The 26378-nt window shown below is 36.0% G+C and overlaps 3 protein-coding genes across 10 annotated transcripts in view; 2 read left to right on the top strand and 1 right to left on the bottom strand.

The window, feature by feature from the left end:
- The window catches only part of LOC118056861 (uncharacterized), a 32351-nt gene that overhangs the window by 502 nt on the left and 5471 nt on the right, over window positions 1–26378 (top strand). The window contains exons 2-8 of one of the 8 annotated variants that reach the window (XM_073410656.1): window positions 334–989; window positions 1108–1647; window positions 1748–1912; window positions 2311–4597; window positions 6154–6269; window positions 6406–6518; window positions 7011–7371. In XM_073410656.1, coding sequence (XP_073266757.1) covers window positions 1194–1647; window positions 1748–1912; window positions 2311–4597; window positions 6154–6269; window positions 6406–6518; window positions 7011–7118 — 3243 coding nt within the window. In that variant the 5' untranslated portion in view covers window positions 334–989; window positions 1108–1193 and the 3' untranslated portion in view covers window positions 7119–7371. Of the gene's footprint in view, window positions 1–5; window positions 990–1103; window positions 1648–1747; window positions 1913–2310; window positions 4598–4818; window positions 5341–6153; window positions 6270–6405; window positions 6519–7010; window positions 7372–26378 lie in introns of those variants that run through there. The other 7 variants (XM_073410657.1, XM_035069272.2, XM_035069256.2 and 4 more) reach the window with 7 other exon arrangements.
- On the top strand, window positions 12308–15500 carry LOC118056889 (calmodulin calcium-dependent NAD kinase). The gene is made up of 8 exons (XM_035069311.2): window positions 12308–12664; window positions 12761–12949; window positions 13076–13302; window positions 13421–13479; window positions 13676–13888; window positions 14038–14457; window positions 14574–14718; window positions 15219–15500. Exons 1-8 carry the CDS (start codon window positions 12655–12657, stop codon window positions 15471–15473), a joined length of 1518 nt encoding a protein of 505 aa, XP_034925202.1. The 5' UTR covers window positions 12308–12654; the 3' UTR covers window positions 15474–15500.
- LOC118054030 (histone H1) lies at window positions 16246–16681 on the bottom strand. Its single transcript, XM_035065465.2, has one exon. It carries the CDS (start codon window positions 16633–16635, stop codon window positions 16246–16248), a length of 390 nt encoding a protein of 129 aa, XP_034921356.1. The 5' UTR covers window positions 16636–16681.

Raw genomic sequence — 26378 nt, 5'->3', positions numbered from 1 at the left:
ATGTGGGTCTCTAAAATCTTCTTTTCTGTTCTTGTGTTTCTCTCATTTTTCATTAATGCTTTTAGCTGTAAGTAGATTTTGTTTGGATTTTGATGGTCTTTTCAAGGAAATCTCTCCAAATCTTTCATACATTTACCAGAGACTTCTTGTTTTGAGATGATGGTCGTGTGATTTTAAACTCCTCTTTTGTTGATGTATTTATCTAATCTTGCAGATGAAATACAAATCATTTATCAGTTCTTATATTATTCCTTTGCCTTTTATTTTGGAAGAAAGTTTTGTTCCTTTGTTTTCTGAGATTCAATCATATGCTGTATGTTCTTTGTATGCCAGGCAATGCTGGATTCATCCTATTAGGGTTTTTTTTCTTAGAAGGAAGTGAAGATGTTTTCGTCCTTACTAATTACAACTACTATGTTACTCGATCTTCTTTACCCCCTATACTCTAGGCAATGCTGGATTCATCCTATGATGGTTTAACTCTTGAAGGAAAGAACCATTGTTTTCATGTGGATAAGTAATTAATCATTACTGTTCGCAGTTCCATGTCCTTCAAGAGGCCGGTAACATTTTTGGTTAAGCTGTGAAGACATGATTCTTCTGTCCTATGCTTGATTAATGTTACAATTGATGTCTTATAAATGAATGATTTAGCAGAATGGTCACCGTCAAACAAGCACATTACAATGTAATTTGGAATGCTTATGCATCATGATGCCTGGCAGCATACGGTTTCAGACTTTTTTTCCCTATGATTCCAAATAAATGGCTATAAACATAGGACCTGTGAATCTTTTCCCTGGGAAAGATTACTGGAGGAAGAGTGAGTCTTATCTTCACTGGTAGAGCCTTGAGGAGGGGTTGGTAGGGCCATGACCCCCTTTTTCAAAAACACTCTTTTTGCTCTGAACCCCTTGTGAAATTTCCCCTTCTCCGCTGCTTGTTACCCTCTGTTGATTAAGCTTGCCATTGCACGCAAAAAAAAGAAGGTCTGAACTAGTTTCCACCAACTTTTCCAGAAAATTATATCTTATGCTTCATCATGTGGTCATTGTCTCTTGACAGTCTACATTAATATATATTGACTTTATTGTTTTGTGGAGACAGAGTTTCATGTTTTGGATCATGGAGAGGTCTGACCTGGACCTCGTTGGCATTTCAGGATTGCCCACTGAAGAGTTCATCCCGCAAAGATGGATACAAATGATAAAAACATAGAACCTGTAATTGATTTAGGATTTTCCCTGGGTTATTCCAATCAGTGCACTCAGAGAAGATTGAAGAATGATTCAGGTGCAGGTGCAAATGCAGCTTCAAGTGTAGACATGACATTTGTGGCCACCAATGCCCTGTCTGAACTAGTTTGGTCTCCAAAGAAAGGTTTGAGTCTTAAATGCGCTGATGGAACCTTCTCCGACAAAAAACCCTCTCTGTTATGGGGTGCAGGACAAAGTGATATGGTAAGTGGATCAAATGCTGACAAAGCTATCGGCAAAAAAAATTTCATGGCTCTGGAAGAATCTGACGTGAGTGAAGTTGCTGGAAGAGACAACCCCACAAAGTTCATTACAAGTGATACAGGCCCATTCCCGTTGTTAAGTGAATCAAGGCATAAAGTCAAAATAGGTAATTATGAATTCCTTGCAGGTACAGTGTATTATGTATTGGTGAATGTCAACCTATAGAAATTCCTATCCAGTACATGATGACACCTGTCTTATATTACTGGTAAACTCTCATTTGGCAGCAACTGATGATCACGAGGAGGAAATGAAAACAACAGTTGGGCTACCTTTTCTGCAGAAAATGGGGGATGCAAGAAACAATAAAGCTGAAGATATTGATGATCCGATCAATCTTCAAGTAGATGAAATATCTAGGACCTGGGAAACCAAATTTCCAAGTTTGTCAGGTGCTTGATTTGATCTTCTCAACTTAGTTTAGCTCCTACCTTTCTAAAATACACATCCACATAATAGTTTTAAAGAACTTCTGTAGCCGTTGAAACTGGAGTCCTAAAAGCACTGGACTATTAGAAATTACTTTGTTGTACTGTTCTGCATATTTTGTTTAAATAAATAACCTATACTTGATGTGAGAGACAGAAAGATTCTACAGTCCCTAATTGAATTGCAGCCGGAGCATCAAACATTTTATTCAAATTCTCTTCAGAGCTGTTCATCAATCTGCTTCCATGTTATTTTATCAATATATTAGTTCTTTTTAGGTGCCTGAAGAAACTGGTTGTTCATGCTTCGATATTCTCATTCCTAACAGGACACTGATTTTTTCATTTTTCAATATAAATAGACGAAACGAAACTGGATGTGGCACAGAATGGCCCAACTTCCAAGGAACCTACTGTCAGGATTGGAGGTGTTGGTGATGCAAGTCACACATTACAGACAGAAATTGTTGCGGCCTCGCAAGTTTGCTCTGTGGAAGAATGTGAATCTTATGACACTAATATGCAGAAAGCACCATCAGTAGGAAGAGAACATTTTGAATCACCTTCATGCATGGAAAAAGAGAGAGAGAATAATATGGAGACTGGTCCCTACATCTGTCCTCTGGAAAAACTGGAGTCAACTGCAGAGAATGATTTTAAAACTCCACGTAGTGAAAATGTCTGTGATGTGGCAACTGAGATTGTAGGATCACAAACTGCCAACGAAGTCCGGAGTAGCTCTCAGCAGGATGATCAGATACTTCCTAAGGACAATGATTGTGCCATTAAACAGTCTCCCACACACAGCAGAACCCGAAGGTATCAAATGAAAGGCAAGGCTAAGGCTTTATCTGATGGAAATTTAAATGAAAGAATGCTGGACATGGATGATGACAGCCATGAAAGTGTCGAAAGTTGCAACAGTGTTGGGTTATTTTCTACTGGCAAAAGGCAACGGAACTTTGATCCACATTCGTTTGTTGGGAGCAAAAGTATCAAAACAAATATTCAAGAAAGTCCAGGTTCCTCTTCATTTGCTAAACATGATAGTTCATTCATGAATTGGATCTCAAACATGATGAACGGGTTCTTAAAATCAAATGAAGATGAGGCACCTTCTCTTGCTCTTACCCTTGCAAATCATAAGCATGGACATGAGGATCGTGATAAGAATCTCATTTCATGTAACAGAAATCAAGATCAAGGGTCCAAAACTATGGGATTTCATTCGCTTTTTCAGTCATTGTATTGTCCCAAGACAAAGGCTCAAGAAACTGTCGCTTTGAATGCCAATACTCAAACGGAAGGATCTAAAGAACATGGGCTGGACAACAAGATCTGTGACTCTAATGGTACTCCAATAGGCTGTCGTATGGTGACTGACAATGTGTACAAACGGTTTCTTCAACCAAATGAGAAGTTAAATGAGTCGACATCTGGAAATGGTGCAGCTCCACCAGCCTTGACCAAACTTATATCCACCAATATTGCTTCTGGTCAGGAGATCAGCGGGAGTAACTCTGCAGAGAAAAAAAATTCATGCAACATGGCAACTGATAAGGAGAAAGATGGGACAAGCTCCAATTCCTCTCCAGGTAAACGTAAGAGGAACGATGATGAACAGCCATCTGAAGGCAAGGCCACAAATACTTCCGGGTTCAAAAGTGACCGCCTCACAAGCTTGTGGATAACTCGGCTTTCTCCAAAAACTTCTGGTCCATTGTCAAACAGGGATCTTAGCCACAGTAGAACTGGCGGAGCTCTTGATGGCTTTACCGATTTCACAAGGCCAAAGGCTCAGAGGCAGAATCATCCTTCTTCTTACCAAGATAAAAAAATTGTGGGTGCTAGGGAGGAGGAGCACTTCACTGAGGACCCGGTATGCATGCAAAATTGTGCCAACAGTACTGAAGTTTCATTTAGCATAAATAAAGTAAATGGACACCATGATGAGAAGTCCATGTGTAAAATGAACTCTACCTTGCCTTTTTCAAGATTCAGAAATTCAGAGGCGATGGCTTCTGTCTTTGCAAGGAGATTGGATGCCCTCAAGCACATCATGCCATCATACGGGACAGATGATTCTTCTCATGGAAACCTGACATGTTTCTTTTGTGGCATTAAAGGTCACCATGTGCGAGATTGTCCAGAGATAATAGATAGTGAGCTTGCAGATATTCTAAGAAATGCTAATTCATTTAACGGAGCAAAAGAATTTCCGTGTGTGTGCATAAGATGTTTCCAGTCAAATCACTGGGCTGTTGCATGTCCTAGTGCCTCTTCAAGAACAAGACATCAAGCAGAATATGGCGCTTCTCCGGTCCATGAATCCAGCCCTTGTAAAATTCTGCTCAATCCAAGAAATGAAGACCATGCAAAGCGGTCAGATGGCAAGGATAGTCAATTGCAAGCTGCTGATGCACCCACAGTTCGCAATGGGAAATTGCATGAAGCTTCTGCCTCTGGGAAAATGAATACGAATATGAAACTGTTTGAGAGAGACACTGCTTCAAGTTCTGGGGAAAAGAAGTTGAAAGAAAACCAGGTCATGCCTTTGAGCAATTTTATCAATAGCCAGATATCGGATGTACCAAAGGGAATTTTTGATGCAGTAAAAAGGCTTCGTTTATCTCGAACAATTATTCTCAAGTAAGTAGATCATTCCAACTAAACTGTCATCTTCACTGTTGTTTTTTTTTTTTGGAGATCTTTCCTATAAACTGCCATGCAATTTAGCACTCGGATATCTGCACCCCTCTAATTGTTTGAGACATCATATACAGACAGATAAATTGCAGGTTGTTTTCAACCATATGGTTGAGCTTTTGTTTAGTTTAATCTGAAGTGTGGCTTGTTTATACCTGTAATAGGCAGTGTTTGTTCATCACGGCATCTTGTTTACTCTGAGTTGGGAAGACATGCTTCCAGTTTCCAGCATCTGATTTATTTTCTTAACTAGATAAACCAAGTCCAAGGTGGGAATTTGTTTGATTGCATAGAAAATCTAATAAACTTCTGGTAAGGACATTAAAGCCTCATTTTACTAAATATGAACCGAGGATGACAGATTTGAACCAGAAAATTCGTGAGCTGCTAATTTTGAAATGCATTGGCTTGAACATCTGGCTTAATATTGGTCTGTCCATGCTTATTCTATCAAATCATCTTCTGTTACTTTATCCTCATATTACTTTGGCTCGTGATTTTGGCATTTCGATTTTTCTTTTACATATCTTACACGCTTGTTTCTGCAACATGGTTTTATGGTAGAGAGTCTGGCCTTGTGGCAAGAAGATGGCATTTGGATAACCGCGTTACCTTCTGATGCAGATCAAATTGTAATCTGTCTGTAGTGTTCAGGACCACTGAAGGATGACCTTTTTTCTTCTCATAACCTTGAAGTGAAATCTGAGTGACCTTCTAGGAAAATTAATTCCAAGGAAACATGTGGTGAGGAGCTCAGGATAGTGACTCTGAGAATCCTATGATAGAAGTATAATGAGGTGACATATTTTACAACTTATGCAAGAAGGTCCAGGATCAGAACCAATAACTTAAATGTATTAGATATTGCATTGGTGAAGCATAAGGAAGAAAAAATAGAAATGATTGTGGCTGAAGAAGAGAGAGTGTCAGAAGAAAAGGAAGGATTGCAGGACATAGAATGAGAGTACCAGCCTGCATAAATCGTCAGTTATTCTACCACAGTACTGTTTTTCATAGTTTGAATTGCTCGGATAGCTCTCTGCATACCTATCTTATGGCTCTAATTAATGTACTTTATGGTCAATATCAATGGGGGGTAAATTTTAGTTGCTCTTTTTTCATCTTCTGTTGGCATACCTCCATGCAAAATTTTGAACAAAGAGGATCAAATATGTGATAATGTGTTTGTGGCTTTTTTATGATAACTGCACTATTACATCAGCTACACTGCAATTGAAGGCAGTCGCTGGTCATTCTAGAAAAACTCAATTACAAGATAATTATAAATCTAGTCCTGCTTTCTCATTTATGATTCTCTCCCTTGATAGTCCTACTTATCAACACCAATATGAACTAAAACTCAAAACTACTTTCAGGGAATAACCTTGGTTTTATCTGTAACATTCATCAAAGCTTGAATTTTTCTTTTCTAGAAATTATTGTCGTAAAAGTTTTTATCCTTTTCTTGATATTTTCTATGTTGCATGCATTGGCACCAGATGGATGAATTCGCATACACCACCATCACATCTTGATGGCTTTTTCCTGCGCTTGCGGCTTGGGAAGTGGGAACAGGGATTGGGTGGAACTGGGTATTATGTAGCCTGCATTACTGGTAAGCCAAAATTGTTTACCATGTCTCCTATCTATGATAGATGGACGAGTTGCATGGTTGTCATTAATTAGCTTCCGTTTCTGTTGACGACTCACCCCCTCCCCTTTTTCCCCTGTTCTTTCTTTTGATCATACAGGAGTTCAAAGTCAGAGTTCAAAACAAAAGTTCAAAAATTCTATTGCTGTAATTGTAGGTGGCGTCAAATGTTTAGTCAAGAGTCAATATATCTCCAACCACGATTTCACCGAGGTAAAAGCCTGACTCTGAAAACGAATTCATGTTTTATATAATCTAGCAATTTAAATTTCAATCTTTGATCTATAGATTTCCAGCTGAATCTGCGAGCTTGATATCTTTATTCATGGACTGCATATAATTAATCTGGCTATTTACAGCCTTTTTTCCCTTGTTGAATCATGTTTGTATGTTTTGAATGCACGATTAGTTGGCCTCGGTCAAGTAGCCCTTTTCTCATTCAAGGATCACGACTCATCAGAATATGGTCTTATGATCTTTCTTCTATATTGCCTATTTTACACACCAAATCTTGATTCATGTTGCATTGAAGTCTCCTTCATTGATGATTTATATGACTGAATCTGCATTTGCTTGGTGGAGTCTCTTCATGAAGACAATTTGAGTTATCCTTGTACCTGAGAAAGAAAGTGATCCTACTCATATGTTGCTCTCATTTTTTGACTTTTGAAAGTGGCGGTTAAGCCTGACTCCTGTATTCTGCAGGGTGAGCTAATGGCATGGTGGTGTGCAACCTTGAAGGATGGTGGCAAGACACCCTCCGAAGAAGAATTAAGATTGAAAGTTGAAGAGATGAAAATGTTTCGGTTTTAGGCAGATACAGATTCAGATGTCGCTTGCAAAAAATACATAAAGTGAGAAGAACAAAGCGCTTTCTATAGCTTTTCATCTGTCCCTCGTAAACACGACACCATCGTCCAGTTTCAAGAACGTTTGGCATGGAGGAATGGCTAGGGAGAGAAAGCTTACCTTGATATTTGTGCTGATATAACCATAGATTCTTTAATTGTTACTGTGTGTGTTTTTTTAATTAAGATTGATATATAAAATGATATTTATACCCTCAGTGACGACAAATACCTCTGCGGTTGTCGTGTAAAAGACAGTGATTTGCAGACCAAGAACATCATGATATAATTTCTACCATTAATACAGCAGCGGGTAAAAGTGAAACATGCACCTCAGCTGATCCTTAGTCAGCTGTTAATATTAAGAATATTTTAATGCCAAGCTGATGCAAAAGTATGTGAGATGCTTTGGCGATAGAGTTAGAATAGTGTAAAGTGATTTCCAGCTGTGTATTTTATATGGTAGTTGAACCCTGACTCGACCGCACCATTATTATTGATTAAAATTATATATGCTTTTAATATAAAGCAGGACGGAGCCCTGCACCCACAACGTAAATCATGTGAAAACCACGTCGTCGGTCTCAAAAGCAGCTTTTTTTCAGCCCACCTATTTTACTTTATTTTTTTGGATTGGACCCTTTAACTTTTTTTAGTCTTAGATTTGGTTCAAGAATTTATTTTGAACTTTTTTCAATACATGAATTTGAGTGAGGAGAAAAACTCATCGATGAACGGTAAAGAAAAAGGAAAAATATTAGTTGTCATCATGTCTTATTGTGTTTTTAAGCTTTTATGGGGTCTGGAGAAGTAGGTTGGGTTGAAAAAGAATTTTGTTTTTAGTTTAATTTTGATTTTTAGATTGATTTAGAGGTGTTTTGAATTAAAAATTAATTCATTAACATTATAAAAATATTTATAATGTATTTTTAGGTGAAATTTATTTAAAAATGAAATTTTAGATTAAAAAATTTCTACCATCTCTTCATTATTCAAAAACTAGCAAATAGACAAAGAGAGTCATATACTTTTATTTTTCTCTTAAAAAAAAAAGCCAATCTAAATTTGTTTGTAAATCAAACTAGAGTTATATAATCCAACCTGTGAATTTTATTTACTAGTGTTACCAATTTATTTAATTAAATATACATTAATTATTTTGTTTACAATACAAAATTTTGTTCTAGCTGATTTTTTTTTTTTTTAAGAAATAGCTAGATTTTTGTATGAACCGAAACATTGCACGGGTAAATAGGCTACTTACAAACGAAGATAGATGATATCTTTCCTAAATGAACCATCAATTATCAATGTATAGAATATTATTCCAATGATCATGGCATCTATCACCCACTTAGACTCTTACTTTAATTATTTGTGCAGGCGGAGCCCCCCTCCCCCAATATGTTTTTAAACCCCTACAAAATATGGTTATTTCATTTTATACCCATTTATTTAAGTTTAATTATATCTTTATTTTTTTTTTCTATTTTCATACTGATCCTTACTCTGACTCGCTCCCAGTAGGATGACATTACCCTTTTTTGTTTTTACTATATGTTGTACCAACATATTTTACACAAATTTCTTTTTTCTTGAAAGGCCTTAACCTATACACAGTTATTAAACCCGGACCGGCCCGGCGGGTCGACCCGGGACCCGGTCGACCCGGTGGCTGGACCGGTCCGGGCAAGGTTAAAAACCGGCTTGCGCAAAAAACCGGTCAAACCCGGTCGACCCGGTGGGTCAACCCGTGACCCGGATGACCCGGTCAAACCCGGACGAGACCCAGCATATATATACATTAACTTTCCTTTGAGTCGCTGGCAGCAAAACGAAAGTTGAACAACTAAGTAATTAGTCTCTGCCCTAATTTTATGAGAAGAGCAGCCTGCCCCTAATTTCCTTCTCTGTTATCTTTTGCAAAACAAATAATTGGTTGAGATTTCATCAGAGAAATGGGTGTTTATTTCTACAGGTGCTCTATTTTCCTTACACTGCTTATTTTTTCATGTTTTTTTCATTGTTGAGATTTCTTATTGCAAACAATTGCTGCAGATTTTGAATGATTCACTCCTTTTTCCATGCTTTTTAAGCTCTTCTTCGGATTGGAACAAGTAACTGAAAAAAGTATTCATTTGACAACCATCCTTTAGTCACCTATGAAGAGAAACATGTTTCTCTGATATGATTTGCAAACATGATCTTTATTGTTGTCGGTTTCATTCTTTATTTTTTTTTCTTAAGTTTTATGATTTATTGCGATTTTTAAGGAATCTTTTGGATTTGTTGGAAGCTAATATCATTCTATATTTGTTCTACTGCTTAAATTTTAGTTACACAAGTATTTTATTTTTCATTCAGCTGCTTATGCTAAAAATGGATAGGAAAAGGTAAGCAATTCATCACTGGGTTTTGCGGTATAGAGATGATGTATCAGTTTGATTTCTTTAATCTTCATACTCAAGAAGAGGGGTTGACCCGGGTTAACCCGGGTTGACCCACAAAACCCGTGACCCGGTCATTTTTCCGGGTCAACTACCGGGTCGGGTTTTATAACTATGAACCTATACCTCCAAATACTTTATAGAGCACCAACAGGCGTGTGGCTCAGTGGTGTTGGGAGCAGCTTTCCTTCTTTCGAACCCAGGTTCGAGTCCTAGTGGGAGTGGGGCTGGAAAGTTTGCTCCTTTCCTGTTTCTACTGAGTCCTCCCTGTGCGGTATGCCTGTCACCCCCGCGGTGCCTTACCTGCTCACTAGGGCTTGCAGGATGTTCAGTGGGCCGTGGGATTAGTCGTGGTGCGCGTAAGCTGGCCCAGACACCCACGTTATCAAAAAAAAAAAAATACTCTATAGAGCTCGATTGCGCATTGAGTTCAAATGCTAGTGAGTCTATTAAGATATTAGACCCAATTATATTAGGCTTGACTACGTGTTAAAACCAAGTGCTCGGAGATTTAGTGAGGTGTTAGACCTAACCCTATTGGACTCGGGTACGCACTAAACTCATGCACTTATGAGTATGTTAAGATGTCAGGCCCAACACCCAGACTATATAATAGTTAACTTGATGTGAATTGGTTTATTTAATAATTTCAAAGGAAAACTAGATGATCTTTTTTTAATTAAAAACACCAATATTGAATGATAAAATTATGAAGAAAACCAATAAGGCAAAAAATAAAAGAGGGTGTTGGGTCACATAAGCTTTTTAAACTCTTAACTCCTGTTATTAGACTGAAAATATCGTACATGAAAAAACGGTGAAACTCAATCCCCAGCAAATCTAATATCAAATGATGAATTATTACTATTACTATCACTATTACTAGTATCATCTTTATCATTATCATTATTGCTATTGCTATTATTATTATTATTATTATTACAACTATCATTATCATGATCTCTATCACTATTATTATTAATAAGTAATATTATCATCATTATTATCGTCATCATTATTATTAGTATTATTATCATGATCACTATTACTATCATTATTGATAAGTAATATCATTATCATTATTATCGTCATCATTATTATTAGTATTATTATCATGATCACTATCACTATTACTATCATTATTATCATTGTTATTATCGTTGTTGTTATTATTATTGTTACTACTACTACTACTACTACTATTATTACTAGCATTATTGTTGTTTGTTGTTGTTGTTGTTATTTATTATTAGTATTATTATTAAAATTATCATTGATAATATTATTATTATTTTGAGTTATTGATATTATTATTACAATTGTTACTATTATTACTTTAATTACCACAATTATTGATATAATAACCATCACAACTATCATAATAAACTATTATTATTATTATTATTATTATTATTATTATTATTATTAGTACTATTACTACTACTACTACTACTGTTATTATTATTGGAGGTTGTGATGTTGTTATCATTATTGTTAATAATATCCTACTAATGTTATCATTTCTTATTGTTATTCCTTCTGCTATTACTATTACCATTAGTAATATTAATATTGTTATTATCACAATATTACTCTCATTGCCACTATTATTATCATAAAAAAACTACTATTATTACTACAATTATTATCACTATTAGCAGTATTATTAGTATTATTATTGGTTTCAACATTACTATTACTATTAATAACATTATTATTTTAGTTATCGTCGTCGTCGTTGTTGTTATACTATCACAATTATTATCATCATCACCACTATTATTATCATAATAAACTACTATTATTACCATTATTATTAACATTATTATCACTATTAGCAGTATTATTAGTATCATTATTATTATTATTACTATCGTTATTTTTATTACAATTATTGTAATTATCACTATTAGTATTACTATTACCACTACTACTATTATTACTACTATAACAAACATCATAAGCTTGATTTAAAGGATACATTAAAAATCATAAAAATTTTAGGATAAAGGAAACAAACAAGAAATCAAAAGAAGAAAGATCAAATTGAAATTATTATTATTATTATTATTGAAAAAAAATCATAATCTTGATTTGAAAGATAAAATAAAAAGCTATGAATATCTTGACAAAAAAGCAAAGGAAAAAAAAATCAAAAGCAAAAGGACCAAATCAAAAAATATTATATATACAAATTAGAATTAAAGAATTAAATTAAAAACAAATAAAACTCCAACAAAAGAGAAAATTACTAAAATTAAAAATCAAAATTAAAAAGGGTGGATTTTGAAACACCAACAACAAATAGATCAACAAAATAAAAGTAAAAAAACAAACAAAATCAAAAGAATAAAGATCAAATATAATAGACAAAACAATTAAAGGAGGATGCAATTGCAAAAAAAATAAATAAATTTGAGAAATGAATCAAAATAAAACAAATAGTTATTATAAAATCAAGGAAAAAATCAAAAGAAAATAAACTTGAAGGACTAATATAAAAATATGACAGGCTAGACACAATTTTCTAGAAAAAAAGAGAAAGGGATAAAAAGATGTAGAAAAAAAGAGAGAGGGATAAAAAGATGTTGGTGACTCATCATAAATCTGACGAGCACACGCATCTCACATAAATGAAGATGAGGACAAGATAAATTTAATGATATGATAGAATCAAATTTTTTTTCCACCGTATGCAATCGTACTCACTATCCGAAAGAGCCTAACATGTTACCATGTCAGCTTTTAACTTTTTTTTTTTTTTAAAAAAAAAAACACCATCCTATTCTTAGGAGCCAAGAATTCTTAGGGGAAAAAAAATTACAATATACTTTAGCTTTTGATTTAATTAACAAAACGTGAAAGGATGTGCATCAAATCAAAGAAATGTTCTTTTTTGTTTGTCATGTGGGAATCGATAAGCATATAAAAATTTATCCATCATCCTTTACTTACAGAGACCCAAAGTGACATGCATCTGTAATCGGTAAAATCATCTAAAGCCCGGCAAACTATTTCAAATCTGCAGCGAAGCCTCCTCCAAGCTTCAACAAGATGCAGTCAAGTAAGCCTTCTTTTTTCTTTCTCTGCGTAATCTCTCTGTCTGATCGTTTTCTAGTAAGAAAATAAGCTTTGACGACAGTTCCTTCCTTTCATTTAGATAATAATAACGGCCATGCCAAATTGACAGGAGTTCTTGCCGCTTCCTTAGTGGTTTTCATCAGTGCCGCTGCGACTCTCGACTATTGGAGAAAATCAAAAGCTAAAAAAGACCAGCACATCATTCCAGGCTTATTCAGGGCAGAATATGGCTGTTTGGAAAATCTTGAAAGATTCTCCGATTATGTTGGTAAATTAATTTAAGTAACTATAAACTGTTTCAGTTGTATTACTTTTTCTTGACAAATAATGTTTTTTTCTCAAGAGTCAAGAAAGAAGAAATTTTACCCATTTTTCATTTTACTGGTCTTTGTAGCTAGGCAGATGGGATATGCAGATGCAGATGAGTGTCCACGGCTATGCAAATTGGCTTATGATTATCTGAAAAGATCTGAAGGGTGTGAGAAAAACATCTACGACTTTTTTGCTGATCTACCTGAGTTTCGATCTTATCTGTACGTGAAGCTGATGGGGGAATTTGAAAAATGCATCCTCACTTATTTCGCATTTCATTGGAGCAGAGCATCTCTGTTTACCAGTCAGGTTTATCATCAATTTTCAGAACCAAACAATAAAAAGAAAAGGAACAGTACCTTTTATTTTCTGTTTTTTGTTTTTGTTGTCTTATGCTCTTTACTCTAATTTTCTGTATGGATGGCAGGTTATGGATGTTGAATCCGTGAGGAAACCAAAGCTCGAAGGGTTTGATAACAATGACTTGTAATATCATATTACTTGGCCTCATTTTTTTTTATTTTTCAATTCACCCACTTCCACTTGACCTCATTTTTCTCTTTTATGAAGGGCCAGAGGTGCCGTGGTTTTTCATTTATACCACACCAAACTTTATGGTTTGAGGAATCGAATGGATACTTTATATTATCGTCATGGTTTTAATTTTTGTGGGTTTTGGCAGAAAACAATGTTTTGAGAGGGTGACCGAGGACTTGAAGGTTACAAGGGCATTTTCTACTCTAGTTGAGGAATTGAAAGCAATCGGCCAGGGGGAATCACATTGTAAGGAGGTCATGGTGCCGGGGGCACTGAGTGAGAGAAGTCCGGTACTGCTACTTATGGGTGGTGGTATGGGGGCTGGCAAGAGCACTGTCACCAAAGACATTCTCAAAGAGTATGGATTTATCAAATTTTACCTCGTAAACATTAAAAATAACTTTCATTCTCAAAGAGTATTAAAGATGATTGAATTTTGCTGTGGAAAAGAGTGCATGCCTTGTGATTGTGATTTGATGGGACACTGATCAATAAATAATTGGGCAGAACGTTCTGGTCAGGAGCAAAGGCAAAGGCGGTTGTGGTAGGGGACCTAGAGGCTGATGCATTCGAAGAGTCGGATGTCATCTACCAATCATCAACCAATGCTGCATCATCACTCCTGGTAACTGCACTGAATGAAGGACGGGATGTAATCATGAATGGCACCCTTTCATGGGAGCCTTTTGTGGAGCAGACAATTGCCATGGCTCGTAATGTGCACATATATCGTTATCGAATGGGGCCAGGGTACCAGGTAGCTGAGGATGGGACCGTTGATCAAAATTACTGGGAAATGGTAGGGGAACAGGAAGAAGACCAGCGATCAAACAACAAGAAAGGAGAACTAACTGGCAGGAAACCATACAGAATAGAGCTGGTTGGAGTTGTCTGTGACCCTTATCTAGCTGTTGTTAGAGGCATCAGGTAACAATCGAAACATGATAAAACTAGCTGTGTAGGAATCAACATCATTCTCGTTGATTGTCGTACGGTACATGGTAGTAATGAAAGAGGGTATTTTTTTCTGGGATTTTGAACAGGAGAGCCATAACGACGAGAGGGGCAGTGAGGGTGCTTTCCCGGTTAAAGTCCCACAAGAGATTTGCCAGCGCATTTGAAAGATACTGCCAACTTGTTGATAATGCCAGGCTTTATTGCACCAATTCAGTCGGAGCACCGCCTACTGTAAGTACGACTTTTCCATCAGGTTTATCCGCCATGCATCCCGTGCTTCTTCTCTTCTTTCTCGTAGTGACTGGCACACACAAATGCACCTCTGAAACGACACATCGATTAGGAAAGAGAGTCTGCCAACCACCCTTGAATTTTTGTCGGGCCACCATGCTATTTGAGTCACTATCTATCGATTGACATGCCAAGTGTCGAAATCACCCATCACCCATCTGTCAGCTCTAAGAAAACTGGTAAGTTTGAGCCTGGAATCCTAGATTGTGGTCCGCTAGATGCACTATTCTGTATCTCGAGGCCTCGACAAGAAATGGACCTCGAACACGCTGCATTATGTACGAAAATTAGCCCCACCTTCCATACCTCGTAGCTCAGAACTAGCAGCAGTTATCTTAATTCTTGCCTGTAGATTTCCGTACTGGTATCGATTCAAAAGACAAGTAGGGACTGCATTTTTCTTATACACTGACTTTTTGATTGGCACAAAATGAATGCAGCTGATAGCATGGAAAGATGGGGACAACAAGCTCCTGATTGATCCAGAGGGGTACAAATGCTTGACAAATGCAAGCAATTTGAGGGCTGAAGCAGAATCCATCTACGAGCTTTACACAGACCCAAGCCCCATTTTCGAGCCGGGCTCTTTTTGGAATGACATCGTCATGGATCCTTCCAGGCCCGCTGCTCAATCGGAGCTCAAACACTTTATTGTAATCACCGACATGTTCATGAATTCATTTCTTGTCAAATAAAAACACTTTTTTTCTTTGAACTTAAAACTTGTGTAGGTTTATATTATTTTATATTTAATTTTTATTAAATTAATAAAAATAATAAGATTCAAACTCGTGACCGGTTAGTCATCAAGATTCTAATATTATGTCAAAAAATCATCTTAACCCAATAACTTAATTTATTAGGTAAAGTCTTAGGATATGATTTATATTATTTTCTAATATTTATTTGATAAATAATGCTATGCTATTAACTTTGAATTATTTTACTCTTTTCATGAAATTTAACCTATGTTTATATAAATTCTAAAAGTATATTTATTTGGTTTTCTAATTTCGGATAGTAATGATGTTAAAAATTTTAAATATATATTTTTAAATAAAAAAACATTTTCAAAAAATATTAACCACACCAATACCAAATATTCACTAAAACAAATAATTTGCTTTCAAATATAAGTTGAATTACATTGAAATTATTTCTCCTAAAAAAATCAAGCAATTCTATACCCAAATAACCTTGGTTAACAAGTCTTGTCATTTTATCCACACAAACAGCTTTCACTTCTCGGTCTTCAGCGTGTTTGAAAATGTGGTTGTTGTGCTTTTCAAAGTGTTTTTTACTCAAAAAAATATGTCAATAATATTATTTTATTTTTTAAAAATTATTTTTGAGATCAACATATCAAAATGATTTAAAAATATCAAAAACATATTCATTCCTAACAAAAAAAATAAAATTTAAATTTTTTAAAAAGCATTTTTCCACCGCAATAACGCCAAACACCCTTTACTGCGACTTAATACTCTTGGGTTTCTTCAATGCCTTTTTCGCCGGAGTCTTATTTTTAGCCGCAACAACAGCTTTCTTCGCTGGAGACTTTACAGCCTCTGCCTTCGCAGCCTTTTCCGGCTTAGGCTTAGCCTCGGCCTTGGGCTTCGCTGGAGCCGCTTTCTTCACAGAAGCAGCATCCTTAGCGGAAGATTTAGGAGGGAGCTTGAAGGAGTTCTTGACCTTAACTAGCTTGCCATTAGCAACAAGTTTCTTCAATTGAACAAGCATTAGTTTCTTGAAATTGGTGGGGAGGTTGGACTTGTGCTTCTCTTCGATGAACTTAGCAATTGCAATCTGGCTCGATCCACTCCTTTCCTTCAAAGCCACAATCGCCTCCTTGACCATCTGCAGACATCAAAATCCCAAAAATAACATTACAGTATGAAACGACGTGTCATTTGATTAGTCATAAGCTGTTTATGATTAATTGATTGATTACCGTGTCATAACCTATTTTTGAGTTTTTCTCCTATTTATATTTTTCTCTCTTAAAAAAATAAAATAAAATACAAAAAAATCAAAAAAAAAATATTATAAAAAAAATATAACAATGAAAAAAGAATGGCATAACACTCAAAAAAGGGTTAAAAATTGGTTGAGAAGGTTCAAAAATACAAATATTAAAATTTGACAGTATTTTGTTGACTGATAAGAGCCCTATTGACAAAGAAAATTCAATTTGAGAAATAAAAGTCTAAAATCAAATTTTATGGACTCAATTAAATTTTATTGACGGTTTAATTGAATTTATGAAGGGTTTGATTGCAAGGAAAAGTGATTTTGGAGTTAATTTGGGCTTTAATTGGAAGAAATTAAAGTTTCGAGGTCAATTTATAATTTTTGAGAGTTAATTTGGTCAAATAAGGGGCTTAATTGCATAAATATTAAAGTTTGATGGTCAATTAGGGGCTTAGTTGAAGAAATCTGAAACCAAAGATCAAAATGAAAAACACACGTAAATAGAGGAGCTGTAATTAAACCAAACCAGGGGCCAAATTGAAGAAATTAAAAGTTTATTGCTCAATTGAGGGTCAAATTGCATAAATTCAAGACCAAGAACCGATTTGGAAAAGTCAACCACCTTTAAGGCCGGCGATTGAATTTGGTAAGGATGCAATTGAATTAATTTTTAAAATCACAATTGCAATTGAGAACTCGATTGAACAAATCATAAATCGAGGACTGATTTGTACTTTCCCATAAGTTTGTCGCCGTTTTCATTTTAATGAAACGCCGTGTTTTGCCCAAAATGACGCCGTTTCATGCACTATTTAAAAAAAAAAGATCCAAATGGTTCCCTTTTGAACGGCACTGTGAGTTTTCTTCTTCCCCTAGACGCGCGAAGCAAGGGAAAAAGAAAAATTTTCTTCCTCTGTCATCGCCATCTCTCTCTTCAAAAAGATGCCGACTCCTTTTCAAAAAGACACCGACACCACCCCAACTTGCCCACAACATTCCACGTGTTGGAGGGGCAGTAGAGGGGCGACAACTGTCCTCTTTTAAAAAACAGGGGAAGAGAGAGCAAAAAAGAAGAACAGAAAGGAAAAAAAACATAAAGAAGAGAGGGGGGAAGACCGAAAGAGAGAACAACGAAGAGAGAAAAGGAAAGGAAAAGAAAGAAAAAAAGAGAGGACAAAACAGAAGAGGGAGAAGGAGCAACATCGCCGGCCACTGCCGCCCCCAGGCATCACTAGCAGCGCCGTTGCAACCACCACCGCCAGCAACACCGCCTCGATGCCACCACAGGTCAGTCTTCTCTTCTTCCTTCGCTACCAGCCTCCACTATTCATGGCTGGGCCAATTCCGGGCCAACCCGAATGGTTGGGCCCAGCCCAACCCAAATAGCAGGGTCCGACAAAAAAAAAAAAGTAAAAAGTAAAAATTTCTTGTTTTTTAAATTGTAATTTTTCCATGTATTTTTCTACTAATTTTTACTGAATATTGATTTGTATTTTTATACCGTAAAAATACAAATCCAGTATTAAAATACATGGTTCTCATAAAAACTTCCAAAATGCAAAAAAAAATTAAAAAAAATATTTTTGTGCATACAGTCAATTGTTCCAAAGCTAAAAAATCATATTGTATTTTTCATACACCAAAAAACAATGTTTTAGCATGCATTTTGGCTTTAATAACCAGTTTATTAAAGTCAAGAGAACATTGGCTAAAATTTTTAAAAACAACAAAAAATTTATTTTGTTTGACTTTTAGTATCTGGAGTTCGACATTACATGTAATATGTATTTTGGATATTAAATTTTTTTTTTAAATGCTAGAACGGTTATGTTTTATCCCATTAAGATAAAAACATCATTACAAAGAAGTGATTTTCTTAAATCTTAGACTGATAGAATCAACTATTAGAAACCACAACTATACCTTAAATTTTATGAGATATTAAAACAATACAGTCTATTTTAAAGAGTGTATTTAAAGTGTTAATAACTTTTTTTTACACAATCAATATCCGTACTTCATTTATGAGACTAGAGGAGCTGCAATAGGTGGAAATTGACTTGAGGCGGACGCGAATTGATATCCGCAAGAGGGGAATGATTTAACGTTTGCCGTTGGATTGGACATTATCTACGGTGAATGATGTAGTTTTAAAGTGAAAAGTGAATTTGGGGAAGTGGGCTATGTAAATGGTGGAGAGAGAATTGACGTGATTGTTCTCTTTAATAAAACTTTTTGTGGAAGGGGAGCCATTGGATTGAGAGTCATCGACGCACGCACGGTAAATAAATGATTTGTTGAGGTGAATTGGGAAAAAATAGTGAGAAACTATGCGGGTCGAATAAAACTTTTTTCAATGTAAAAAAATAATATTAAAAAAAAAAAATTATAATAACAAAAAAACATATGAGAATTAAAAAAAAGTAAATAAAATCCACTCCAAGTTTACTTGGATTTTGAAACAACTCAATGTTATAGAATAAAATAAAATAAAAATCAATTAAATTAGGTTAACTCGCTAACTTAACGATCATGAATATAAAGTGAGAACAATCTCATCAAAATAAACATAAGAGAAAAGGTTTGAAAGTCAATAATAAATACATGAAGCTCGATTATCGAACAACTCGATGTTAAATGACAAAAACAAAAAAAAATTAATTTAATTTAAAAAAGCAATGAAAAAAATATGAGTTGATTTGGATTAACCTTCAAAACCCGCAACCATGGATACAACAACAAGGATAATTCAACATAAAGAAAACAAAAAAAAAAGTACAAAGATCAATTTCCAGCAAATCATATATTGAAGGGTGGAATTGAAGTAAATCAATTTTAAAAAGGATAATAAAAAAGTCCATTCATGTTCACCTTTGAAACCAGTGATTTTGGTCATGGACCTAGACCAACCCTGTAGCAACAAAAAAAATGAATCAACTTGAGTCAACTTGCAAACCCCGCGACCATGAGCATTAGATTGATATAACCCAGTAAAAAATATATAGGAAGGCTAATTTAAAATGAGTTAGATGTTAAATAATGAAATTGAAATAAATCAATTTTAAAAAAACCTAAAAAATCAAAAGTTAACTCACGTCAACTTCTTAAACTAGTGACTATAGTCATAGACATGAGACTAATTCCATAAAAGACAAAACATAATAATAATAATAATAATAATAATAATAATAAAGCAAAACTCTAAAAATAGGGTGCAGAATAAAAACCATTATGTTTGAAAAAAATGAAAAAACAAAAACAAAAAAACTCGGGCAAACCTTCTAAACCCGGTCTCATATCTAAAACTCACAATCCATGAAATCCTTGAAACATGTTCAATCAAGAAGCTCAATTATCAACCAATTTAATTTTGAATGATAAAATTGTAAAAACAATATGAGTTGAAAAAATTCATCAAATGATAAAAGATAGCAATAGAAAAATTAAAGATTAAATTTGATAAGAAAAAAAATCATGGATGATGAAATTGTAAAAAAAAACTAAAAAATGATCCAAAAAAAAAATAAATAGCAATCAAAAGAATGATAACTAAATTTAAAAGAAAAAAAATAAAAAAGGGGTGAAATTGAAAAAATAATAATTTTATAGCTTATTGAAAATAAAAAACAACAATATAAAAAATAAGGATCAAATTTTAAAGATTAAAAAATAAAAAGAGGGGGGATTGAAAAATATTTGTAATTTAATGGCTTATACATGATAACAAAAAATATAGTAAAAAATACATAGACCAAATATGAAGGAAAAAGAAATTCAAGAAGTTAATCTGAATTTTTGAATGGGATGGTGTTGAATATGAGGAGAGGAGAAAAAACAACAAGAAAAAAAAAGGTCATTGACACCAAACTAAAGGCACTTCTAGGCCATGCGCCACCCCATCATGTAGGAGGTGCCTAGACCTTCTAAACGCCACCTCGAAAGGTAGTGTTTCATGGTCGGACAATCCCACAGGAGTTGTCCAAATGTTGGCGCTTATTACGCACTCCATAACAAGTTTTTTTTATTTCAAATAATATTTATCGCACACGACATCGCGGAGGCTTTAAAAATTATTAAATCTTTGGGAAGAATGGATTTCTGACATCCTATTCTTTGATGGAGAATATTCTTATTTAAGGAGTCACCACCTAGTATTATGGTCACTAGGAACCCTAACTGGTCAACATAGATACTATAGTACATGACTGGTTACGTAAGAGATTCAACCCTTAAACGTTCTGGTTAAGGCAGACTGCATTGCTGTTCTTTGTCATTGATTGCTAACATTTATTTTCTCAACTAGATAAACCAAGTCCAAGGTGGGAATTTTTTTGATTGCATAGAAAATCTAATAAACTTCTGGTAAGGACATTAAAGCCTCATTTTCCTAAATATGAACCGAGGATGACAGATTTGAACCAGAAAATTCGTGAGCTGCTAATTTTGAAATGCATTGGCTTGAACATCTGGCTTAATATTGGTATGTCCATGCTTATTCATTCAAATCATCTTCTCTTACTTTATCCTCATATACTTTGGCTCGTGATTTTGGCATTTGCCTCCCACCTCCAAGTCAGTTCTTTTCCATTTGTCCTTTGCATATCTTACAAGCTTGTTTCTGCAACATGGTTTTATGGTAGAGAGTCTACCCTTCTGGCAAGAAGATGGCATTTGGATAACCGTGTTACCTTCTGATGCTGATCAAACTGTAATCTGTCTGTAGTGTTCAGGACCACTGAAGGATGACCTTTTTTCTTCTTCTTCATAACTTTGAAATTTTTTGAACTCGAAGTGAAATCTGAGTGACCTTCTAGGAAAATTAATTCCAAGGATAGCTCAGATAGCTCTCTGCATACCTATCTTACGACTGTAATTAATGTACTTCATCGTCAATATCAATGGGGGGTAAATTTTAGTAGCTTTTTTTTAGGTCTCCTGTCTTCTTTTGGCATACCTCCATGCAAAATTTGAACATAGAGAAGCAAATATGTAATAATGTGTTTGTGGCTTTTTTATGATAACTGCACTATTACATTAGCTACACTGCAATTGAAGGCAATCGCTGGTCATTCTAGAAAAACTCAATTACAAGATAATTATAAATCTAGTCCTGCTTTCTCATTTATGATTTTCTCCCTTGATAGTGATAAGTAATTTACTATCAACTATGAAAGAATCAAGACAGAAAGGAAGAAGAGACAAAGTAGGAAGGAAGTTATCTATTTTCTGCATAATTCAAAAAAACCTATTAGCTATATTTTATAGCCGACTAAACTGAGAAGAATAAACTACCTGCTTAAGAATAGGAAATCACCAACAATACGAACTAATAATAAGGAAATACTCCTCCCACTACACTAGTTTCCAGCCATGACCAGTAACTAACAAAGACTCATTCTTCATCCATCCCACGTCCCTGCACCATGCATTTACCCACGTAGGAATGCACGTATCAATTCCCCACCCTTAGGATTCCTTGTCCGCAAGGAATGCAGGATAGGACTTAGCCAATCGGCGTTCATCTTCCCAATTGGCATCATTAACTAAGGCGCCTGTCCATTTAATGAGAACTTCAACCTTTGGATGATATTGGCCTTTTTGGATAACTCTGCGATCCATAACTGTCTCAGGTTGAGGCAGAATATTGGCTTCTTCATTCACAGGAGGAAGCTGAGTAGAAATGGTAGTGACAGAGCCAACATGTTTCTTTAACATGCTAACATGAAAGACATTGTGAATCAAGGATCCCAGAGGTAAAGTCAATCGATAAGCTACTGGACCAACTTTTTCTGTAATTTGGTAAGGACCAAAATACCGAGGTGATAGCTTCAAAGAACTGTGAAAGACCACCGAAGTCTGTCGGTAAGGTTGCAGTTTCAAGTAGACAAAGTCACCCACTTCATAGTTAACCTCACGGCGCCGCTGATCTGCTTGACATTTCATCCGTGCTTGAGCTAATGAGAGATTCTTTCTCAACTCACAGAGGATGACATCTCGATTACGCAAGTATCCATCCACAACTTGTACGTTGGAAGTTCCAGGGACATACATCAATAAGGTTGGAGGTGGAACTCCATACACTGCCTCAAATGGTGTCATTTTGGTTGCTGAATGGACTGAGGTGTTATAGCTAAATTCTGCCCATGGAATCCAGCCAATCCATTTGCGTGGTTGGTCCCCTGCAAAACACCGCAAGTACTACTCCAAGACGCGATTCATCACCTCAGTCTGGTCGTCCGTTTGAGGGTGGTCACTTGTACTCATGCATAACTTTATGCCCTGAAGCCGAAATAGTGTGCGCCAAAAAGAACTAATGAATACTCTGTCCCGATCACTAACTATTGAAGCTGGAATTCCATGCAGCCGGACTATGTGAGAAATGAATGCTTGTGCAACCATGGCAGCTGTATATGGATGTTTCATGGGAACAAAATGTGCATATTTAAACAAACGATCAACAACCACCATAACCACCGTATGACCACTGAATGGTGGTAACCCCTCAATGAAATCCATGGATATGTCAACCCATATCCTGTCAGGAATTGATAGAGGCTGAAGTAATCCAGCAGGTCGCATGGAATCTGTCTTGTATCGCTGACAAATATCACAGCTGCGCAAAAATTCTTTGACCGTGCCACGCATTTGCGGCCAGGAGAAGCTTTGTTTAAGTCGGGATAAGGTTTTATGATAACCAAAATGTCCTCCCGTAGGAGAAGCATGACATTCTGTAATGATATCTTGCAGTAAAGAAGAAGTCGGACTCAAATAAAGCTTACCCTTTTTGAACCAAACTCCATCCCGGTATGAAAATGCAGCAGTGGAAGATGTACTGTCAGCCAAAGGTGTAAAGAATGGATCATGTGCCATTTCATGTTGAAGCTTCTGCCACCAATCAACATGTGGAGTAGAGATGGAAAGAAACTGACATTCAGCTACCCGTGAAAGAGAATCAGCTGCCTGATTGTCAACTCCTTTCTTGTACTCGATAATATAGTCGTATCCCATAATCTTCGGTAACCAACGAGTCTGAGCTGGTGTAGTAATGCGCTGCTCCAACAAATATTTGAGACTTTGTTGGTCTGTGCGCACAATGAATGGTTTACTGAGCAAGTAGGGTCTCCATTTCTTAATGGACTTCACAATTGCTAACATCTTTTTTTCATATGTAGAGAGAATCAACGTTGAACCTTTCAGAGCCTCACTATAATAAGCTATGGGACGTTTGTTTTGAGACAGCACAGCTCCTAGGCCAACTCCGCAAGCATCACACTCAATGACAAACGGCTGTGTAAAATCTGGCAGAGCCAAAACAGGAGATGTTAATGCTTGTTTCAAATCGTTGAACGCCTTTTCTGCCATATCGTCCCATTTGAAACCATCCTTAGATAACAACTGGTTGAGGGGAGCAGCAATGGTACCAAAATTCCGAATAAATTTTCGGTAGTACCCGGCTAGACCTAAAAATCCGCGGACCTCTTTAATGGTGGTTAGAGTAGGCCATTCCAAAACTGCTACGATTTTGGACGGATCGACAGAAACCCCTTGTTCTGATATAACATGGCCTAAATAATCCACTGAAGTAACCCCAAACCTGCATTTAGATTCCTTTGCCAATAAACTATTAGTAGACAAGATTGTCAAAACAGTGTGGAGGTGACTTAAATGATCCTCCCAAGATTTTGAATACACCAAAATGTCGTCAAAGAAGACAAGAATGAATTTCCGTAAATGAGAACGGAAGAGATCATTCATAAGACCTTGGAAGGTTGCAGGTGCGTTAGTAAGTCCAAACGGCATGACAACAAACTCGTAGTGGCCTTCATGTGTCCTGAATGCCGTTTTAGGGATGTCTTCTTCCTGTAACCTGATTTGGTGATAACCTGCTCGAAGATCAAGCTTGGAAAAATATTTGGCTCCATGTAATTCGTCAAGAAGTTCATCGATGACTGGAATAGGATATTTATCCTTGATGGTAAGATCATTTAGAGCTCGATAGTCTATGCAGAAACGCCAATCCCCATCTGCTTTCCTGACCAACAAGACCGGTGAAGAAAATGGGCTATGGCTGGGACGTATGAACCCTGTGTGTAGTAGCTCTTTTACCATCCGTTCAATCTCAGACTTTTGATAATATGGATATCTGTAAGGTCGTATACTGACTGGTTGGACGTTGGGTTGCAGCATAATTTGGTGGTCATGTAGTCGTTTAGGTGGTAAGGCTGTAGGAGGGTTGAAAACGTGAGAGAAATTGGATAAGAGTTGGGCTATTTCAGAGGGGTGTGACTTTGGCTGGGTAGTAGAGCCTACTGGAATGATATCAAAGAATTGGCTAGATACGTACATGGTATTGAACTCCTTCTCTGTCAACTCTTGTAGGCTGGATTGTTTCAACCCTTGGAACACACATAAATTTCCATCTTTTTTGAAAGACATTGTGAGTCTCTTGTAATCGGTCTCCACCGGTCCCAGTGTCACCAGCCACTGCACGCCCAACACTACTGGGCACGCTGCTACTAGAAGAATAAAGTAATATGTTGTAACCAAGGTTGTTAAAATCGAGATTTTAGAACGAAACGGAAAGCCCTTCACAAAATCGGATCGTAAAAACGGAACGTAAAATCGTAAAATCGTAAGGAATTTTGAAATATATTAAAAAAAATTCATGTTTCAAATAAAAATTTTCAGTCCATTTTTCACCCCATTAATTCAGTCCAATTAATTTAGTCCTATAATACTGAAATGGCATTAAATCCAATCCAATTCAACATTTTTCAGTCCAATTTTCACCCCATTAATTCAGTCCAATTAATTCAGTCCTATAATACTGAAATGACAATCAATTCAGTCCAATTTTCACCGGCTAATATTTAGTCCAATTCAGTCATATATACTATATACTGTGGCATTCAATTCAACAATTTTCTCACCCGATGCATTCCATTCAATTCAACATTATACTGTTATACATATCCAAATTACATAACCGGGCAAAATCAATTACATTTGCTATTAAATCAATTACAGTATATATTGTGGCAAAATCAAATTACATAACCGGGCAACATACAAAATTTGCTATTAAAATCAATTCACAGGGCACAGATCTATTAAAATGTATTCGGTGATTCCAGTCTTAACAGGGCAACATACTAAATTCATTATTGAAATTGTATTACAAATCTATTACAGGGCACAGAGTCACAAATCAATTCACTTACGGTGCCGCCTCCTGCTGTTGAAGATGATGATGATGAGCTGAACGGCGGCTGCTGGTGAAGATGATGAGCTGAACCGCCCGATGTCGCCTGCTGCTGTTGAAGATGGGAAAGAAAGGAGAAGTGGAGAACGTTGTCGGCGTGCCCCTGTTGAGGAGATCGTTGTCGGCTCGTCGCGGTTAAAATCACGACCGTGAGCACTGAGGAAAGAGAAGGAGTGAAGGTTGGAGACTGGAGTCACCGGACTGTGAGCACTGTCGCTGGTCGCTTTCGTGGAGGATGGAGAAAGATCGTTGTCGCCAATTAGAATATAGATCGTTTTGAATCTTTTGATCGTTCTGTAGATAGAGAGAATAGGAATCCAGGAAAAAGACAATCAACGGCTAGAAGATTGAAGACATGAAGGGACAA

Source organism: Populus alba, chromosome 8 (genome assembly GCF_005239225.2).
Source record: "Populus alba chromosome 8, ASM523922v2, whole genome shotgun sequence".
Classification (NCBI taxonomy): Eukaryota; Viridiplantae; Streptophyta; class Magnoliopsida; order Malpighiales; family Salicaceae; genus Populus; species Populus alba.
The sequence above is the reverse complement of the archived record's forward strand: the minus strand, read 5'-3'. Positions and strand labels throughout refer to the sequence as shown.